The 7,022-nt window shown below is 41.4% G+C and overlaps 1 protein-coding gene across 7 annotated transcripts in view; it reads right to left on the bottom strand.

The window, feature by feature from the left end:
• Positions 1-7,022, bottom strand: part of IBTK (inhibitor of Bruton tyrosine kinase) — an 82,019-nt gene that overhangs the window by 30,577 nt on the left and 44,420 nt on the right. For all 7 annotated transcript variants that reach the window (XM_023517257.1, XM_023517261.1, XM_003796731.3 and 4 more), the window contains exons 19-21: positions 6,488-6,548; positions 5,517-5,638; positions 3,877-3,989 (exon numbers count right to left, since the gene is read on the bottom strand). In XM_023517257.1, the coding sequence (XP_023373025.1) occupies positions 3,877-3,989; positions 5,517-5,638; positions 6,488-6,548 (296 nt within the window). The remainder of the gene's footprint in view (positions 1-3,876; positions 3,990-5,516; positions 5,639-6,487; positions 6,549-7,022) is intronic.

Below are 7,022 nucleotides of genomic sequence, written 5' to 3'. Positions count from 1 at the left end.
TCTCGTCTGCCCCCAGACCGTGCCCTTCCCTGTCTCGTCTGCCCCAGACCGTGCCCTTCCCTGTCTCGTCTGCCCCCGACCGTGCCCTTCCCTGTCTCGTCTGCCCCCAGACCGTGCCCTTCCCTGTCTCATCTGCCCCCAGACCGTGCCCTTCCCTTTCTCATCTGCCCCCAGACCGTGCCCTTCCCTTTCTCATCTGCCCCAGACTGTGCCCTTCCCTGTCTCGTCTGCCCCAGACTGTGCCCTTCCCTGTCTCATCTGCCCCCAGACTGTGCCCTTCCCTGTCTCCTCTGCCCCCAGCACAGGTTCTCTGGGCTCATGCAGGGGAAGCACTGTGGCTGGGGGCCTCTCCTTCTGCCAGCAGGCCGGCCCTGGAGCAAGGCTGCTGCCCCAGCTGATGGTGGCCTGTTGAGGATGTTTTTCCCTGCAAAAATCTCTACAATTGGGAGCTAGTTTAATCAGCTTGTCAAGCAGGAGCGCTACTGTGAAATGTGTGCACCATTTCTTCCCCGAGGCCACTGCTGTGTCCAGAGCTACATACAGCAGAGGCATTTTAAAGTATAAAGCAAACTCTGCTTAGTTTCAGGTGTTCATTTTCATACATTTCAAATTTATTAGACTATAGATGAAGTATCAAAATATATTTTAAAATAAAGGCAATGAATTGTACTAAAAGTTGTATAACGGATTTAGAAACAAAATGTACCGTCTTTTATATATTGAAGTCAGCGTTGTTCTCTTTAAAGTAAATCATCTTGACAAGAATCATAAAGCATATGTCTCTTTTGCTGTTATCTTTGCTAACATACAGTTCGGAAAGAACACTCAAACATTTTCTCCACATAACACATTGGATATTTTTAATACTGGCAAATTTTCATGTAAGAGAATACATGTAATATTAGAACACACTCCGAAGTTGATTAGAAATGAAATCCAGAAAGAAAGTGGATGATTAAAGTGGCAACAATTATTTCTGATCAAAAACCGATTCACAGAATGTTATTTGTCTACGGATCAACACATAGTCAAGCCCTTATGTACAATCTGATAAAATCTGTCTCACACTCAAATTCTCTTCCTTAATAGGTCCTTTAACACCTGATTAAATTTGACCTTTAAGTCATTATCACAGGAAGACTACACCAGGAGAATAAGGAATCAGAATTGAGGGAGTGAGTTTTATTTCTGTTTGTCACTGATTCAAATCAGTAAATTTTCTGTGCTTGTTTCCTCAGATTTTAAGTAAAGGACAAACATTATTTCCTTACTAATATCTCTTCCAGTTCTGAAATGCTAATATTCTAATACGTGTGTGCCAACAGTAACATCGAGTGTCTGCTACATAATTAGTAACAATTACACTAGTAATGTCTGCTTTCACCATACATAGTTTAGGTGGCCTGAATATCCACCTACTCCTTCCTCCACCAGTCACCCCCCCACTTGCTAAGGACTAGAGGTAACGCATGGAACACAAAATCTCAGGATCACACATCTGGAAAGGCCCTAAGATCTCTCTCCTATCTCCATGTCTTACGTCTCCTGGTTCCTGTCCTCAGTGCTTTATAAATCAATTTTAGGTACATTATCTGCCCTTTTATTTTGGGTTATCTAAGCAACTGTTCTTAACATTATTTATTCCTTCGAGCTTCAGTGAATAGCTGTCCAGAACATATCAAGTACCTCATTTGTAGCACCTAAGCAAACATTTTAAAAATTCCTTCTCTGCCCGGCAGAACAGCTATCTTTAGAAGGGACACAGAACAACACAGCCTTCTGTTTTCAGAGTTGCTGTCCAGGGCTGGCTGTGGAAGTGTCACCAGCAGAAACTGTAGCAGGCCACGTCTCACTGCTGTAGACGAGAGACAGACACCCACCGCTTCAGAGAGCCACGCTGGGGCTTCATGATCTCATAGTCACACTTGGTGTTTTATCTAACAAAACTATTAGAAAGTTATGGTTTAATCTAGATCAGAAAAATCTAGAATGTGAGATAGTCTATAATACAACCAGCATGAACTTCTGAAAAAAAAAAAACAAAACACCAGAAGGGACCAGGGCTCCTGTTCTAATTAAGAGACTGATGGGTAAGCAAAGGCAAGGTCAACCCTGGTAGAATATTAGTCGTTTCTAAGGTTAAAACAGAAAAGATCGATTTTGAGCAATTAGAAAATTAGGGTGTGGAATATGATACTACATAATAAATTAGTTAACCAGATTTGCCTTAGGTATGATCATGGCATTATAGTGGGGAATATTCTTAGAGGTTCATTTTAAAGTATTTAGGGAAACAGTATTACACCTAGAACTTATTCCAAGTGGATCAATAAAAAAAAGTATCCAGCCATGTATGTCTATTTTTCATGTTGCGTGGCTGGATACTTTCTGGACAGCCCTCGCACGTACACACACACACACACACACACACGTACACACACACACACACACAACACACACATGTACGTACACACACGTATGTACACACACGTACGTACACACACATACACATGTGTACATACACACATGTATGTACACACACATGTACGTACACACATACACACACGTACGTACACATACACACGTACGTACACACAGATGCACGTGCACACACACACATGTATGTGCACACACACACGTACATACACACACGTACGTGCACACACACACATACACACTATGTGCACACACACGTATGTACACACACACACACATGCACGTACACACACATACACACACATGTACGTGTGTGTGTGTGTAATGCTCGGAAAACGAAGCAAGACAGCAAACAACAGAGAGCCGGCAAAAAAAAGCAAACGTCGTACGAGGTTAACAATAAATCTGAATAAAGAATACATAGGTGTTTGTAATATTTTTCTTTTATCTTCTAAGTTAAAGATTTTCAAAACAAAAAATTGGAAAAAAATTTTAAAAAACTAAAGAAGCTGTAAACAGACTCCCGTAACGCCTTATAAATGTCTTCTATTATACCACCATATTATACCCTCCTTATGCACACAACGGCATGGTGCTTAGAACACTGATGCATTTGAACAGAAAATAACACTCTCTCTGCCACGTTTTAAACCTCTAAGCCACTGGACAGGGTGGGCTTTTCAGAAACAAATCTTACCTAGTCATATCCTTTTTAAAAAATTCATCAACAGCAACCCATAACTGTTAGAATAAAATACAAATTCCTTAGTTTGGCTTATAGGACCCTATTCAACTGCTCTCCTATCTGCACACACCCTATGTGGCTAAACTATAGCCAAGCTGACATCTATGAATGAACATGTGAACCTCTCCCCTCCGCCCCTGGCCTGGGACACGGTGCCCCTCTCCTTGTCCCCCGGGCCTGGGGCACAGTGCCCCTCTCCCCTCTGCCCCAGGCCTGGGGCACAGCGCCCCTCTCCTTATCCCCCGGGCCTGGGGCACGGTGCCCCTCTCCTTGTACCCCTCTCCCCTCTGCCCCAGGCCTGGGGCACGGTGCCCCTCTCTTTGTCCCCCGGGCCTGGGGCACGGCACCCCTCTCCTTGTCCCCCGGGCCTGGGACACGGTGCCCCTCTCCTTGTCCCCCGGGCCTGGGACACGGTGCCCCTCTCCTTGTCCCCCGGGCCTGGGGCACAGCACCCTACTCCTGCCTCACTCCTGTTCTTCACTCTCCGGCTCTGCATTGCTCCAACCTTCTCAGACTAGCTGAGTGCACTGTCACCAGCAGGAATGATCACAATGCTCTGCCGTTTTCTGCAGCCTCCTGAGGACTCTCCCACTTCAGCAGCCCGAGCAGACGGCATATGATAGTAGTGAATTAGAAACTGAACAGGGGCATCAGAGAGAGGAGCTGAAGATGTATGCCCAACATTTTCCACTAACCTGAAGATGGTGGACTCTGAATAATATCTGAAAGGTTATAGCCTCCAGAACTATCTGAACGTTTACGTGGCTTCTTTTTAGCTTTTGTTTTTGCCTTTTTGAACACAGTTTCCCTAGGAAAAAGCAAACATAAAAGATATTTCTTAAAATAAATTTAGAGTTGAAACAACAGAACTACGCATTTCACTCAACAGAATATAGCCATTCTGGCCAAATAAAAGCCTATATGGAAAGGTGTGCTCGAGTCACATCTCCATTAAGACTTCTCGGCCTGAGACTTTACTTGTTCTAACCCTAACACTTCTGTGGAAGTTCAACACAAGAGGCAGTCAGAAACATAACAAACACTGTGAAGAGTAAAGTGCAGCACACCATTTACAGATCAGCTATTACCAACTATGATCTTGAACTAGAAATATTTGATGCTAACTCCTTTAAAGCACTTCAGAGAACGCTTAATTCCCTCAGTAAGCATCACTAATCAAGAAAGGGAAAATAAGACATCTACAGAGGTCATAACTATCTTGTTTCACCTAAAGTTACAGATCTCATTATATTCTTTGTCCACATATACAGGCCAGCCATGAATATCGTAAGTTATTTATATCAATGTTAATAACTTCATTACAATGTTTAATATAGTAACATGTCATACATCTACAAACTTGAAGAGTCACAAATGCTGCCAAACACTAGGAAAGGGGCCGAAAGAAAGAGCCCCCCCCGCAGCCCAAGAGTAGCTTTGAGGAGGGCAAAGTTGGCCGTTTACAGCAAATGAAAATGACCTGGGCACCCAGTATTTCCCTTTGACAAGTCATTTACAAGTAGAAGGAAAATAATCCCATAACCAGCTGGCAAGTGAGCTTACACTGCTGATTAAGAGATTCTATGCAGTGCGTGTCAAATGATCAGCAGCCCAGTGGAGGGGATTATATAGAATCTGGGATGGAACTTTGGGTATTTTGTATTGAAACGGATAGTTCTCCAGAGAGGAACAGCACTTCATCTGTGCCAGCTCGCCTCCTTTCTGGAGCCTTCCTTGTCTAACTTCTGCAGGGCAAATCTTGTCTTCTGCCAAGACAGAAAAAGAGCAATACCTTGATTAATGTGGTAGGAAGAGATCAAAGACGTAACGCTTCTCACGTCTCCGCACTCACCCTCGTCTTCATGAACCTGGTACCACTGATCCTTAAGCATTCCCAGAATTCTGTTTTAAGTCGTTACCACTTGGGCAACTACTTTCCAACTTTCAAAACGTTTTAAGGTTTCCTGCCTGTTACTGGGACTTTCCTGTTCTCTCTGCTCTAACGCAGTACACCTTTTTTATTTTTATCTGTAATCTTGGGAGAGTTTGGAAAGGTATTAAGAAAAATGTACTGAGATAACCCAACATGCTTAACCTGAAGTCCACATACTTTTTATATTTATACTTTAAATTTGTTAGACCTCCAAATAATAATTACATATTACCTTCATATTATACCAAGTCTAAGAATGAAGATAAATACCCATCACTTACATCAGAATTTCTCAACAATATCGACACAAAAGAATATAAAGTATCAAGTGTCCAAGGCGAGGAAAGGAGGAAAGAAAGAAAGAAGAAACAAAGGGGGAGAAAACCCAACAACATAACTCACAAATAATTTTGTTCTATATTTATTTCTTCTTTTAAAAAGATGTCTCCATCTTCTACTTCCAAATAGCTAATATCTGGTCCATCTTGATAAGGTGTAATGACTCTTCTATCCATTGCTGGAATCTGCAGAATTAAAGATGTCATTTTTAAAAATAATATATCTATAAATATCTTTTTAAAAAGGTAGGGCAGTGCCCGTAGCTCAGTGGGTTAGGGCACCAGCCACACACACTGTGGTTGGCGGGTTCAAACCCTGCCCAGGCCAGCTAAAATCAACAATGACAAATGCAACAAAAAAAATAGCCGGGCATTGTGGCAGGCGCCTGTAGTCCCAGCTACTTGGGAGGCTGAGGCAAGAGAATCGCTTAAGCCCAAGAGTTTGAGGTTGCTGTGATCTGTGACGCCATGGCACTCTATCAAGGGGGACATAGTGAGACTCTGTCTCTAAAAAAATAAATAAATAAACAAATATGTAAAACATCCCATTTGTTTTAATATGTGGTAACATTAACTAGAAAGAGTCTGTCCAATAATTTCCCAAACTTACAGCAAGAGGAAAGGATTTAGATTAGAGTCATTAAAAAGTGTATTCCATAAAACTGTTAAAAAAAAAAAAAACTTGAGAAAAGCCCCACTTTATTATTAAATACCAATTAATCCATTTCTTAGGGATCATGTGAATCCATATTTTTGCACTGTCCTGTCTTTAGGCAAATACTGCAAAACTCTGAAGTTTTCAGTAACTTTCACTTATAAAGGAATTAAAATAGATAATAGTTTTATCATTAAGTATAAATCATACTTATCTATGGGATTATCTATGGGATCTATAAAGAAACCCTATGTTCTCATTTTAAAAGATCTTATATCAGAATTAGAAAACTATTCCATTGGGAAATCTGATCTAAAACACTGCTTAAGAAGGTAATATTAAAGCCTTTGAAATTTTCACGGAGAAAATATAAATCTTACCATTTTTCGGTAGAACATAGAGAGATCCTTCAATACACCATCACTTAAAACATCAAGAGACCTAAAACATAGGACACAAAATTGTATCTTAAGACTCCAGTGATGTCCTACCTGTCAAGATTATCAAATATGTAGACATTTCATGTTGCCAAATAAGTAACAAAGTTATTTTTAAAGCATTATATATATATACTAGATGCTACAAATTATTTTTAGAAAGAGGTATAGTCATTGTATACTTCATGTTTCAAATAAACAGCAAACTAAATCAAAGTTTATATTCTGAAATATACTTTAAACTATAAACTATTTCTATGATCAAAACCAAACAACTTGCATATTCCCATCTGTGCCATCCGAGTTCTCAGCACTTTGGGAATGAGTGTGATGAACTCGTGGTGCTGAGTCAGCGGCAGTGCCGCCCTCCTTCCCTCCCCCTGCACACTCATTTACACGGCCAGGCTCAGTCCGCACAAATCACACTCATTTACACGGCCAGGCTCAGTCCGCACAAATCACACTCATTTACACGGCC

The sequence above is a fragment of the Otolemur garnettii genome, unplaced genomic scaffold (assembly GCF_000181295.1).
Source record: "Otolemur garnettii isolate 467f Iridium unplaced genomic scaffold, OtoGar3 scaffold00107, whole genome shotgun sequence".
Lineage (NCBI taxonomy): Eukaryota > Metazoa > Chordata > Mammalia > Primates > Galagidae > Otolemur > Otolemur garnettii.
The sequence above is the reverse complement of the archived record's forward strand: the minus strand, read 5'-3'. Positions and strand labels throughout refer to the sequence as shown.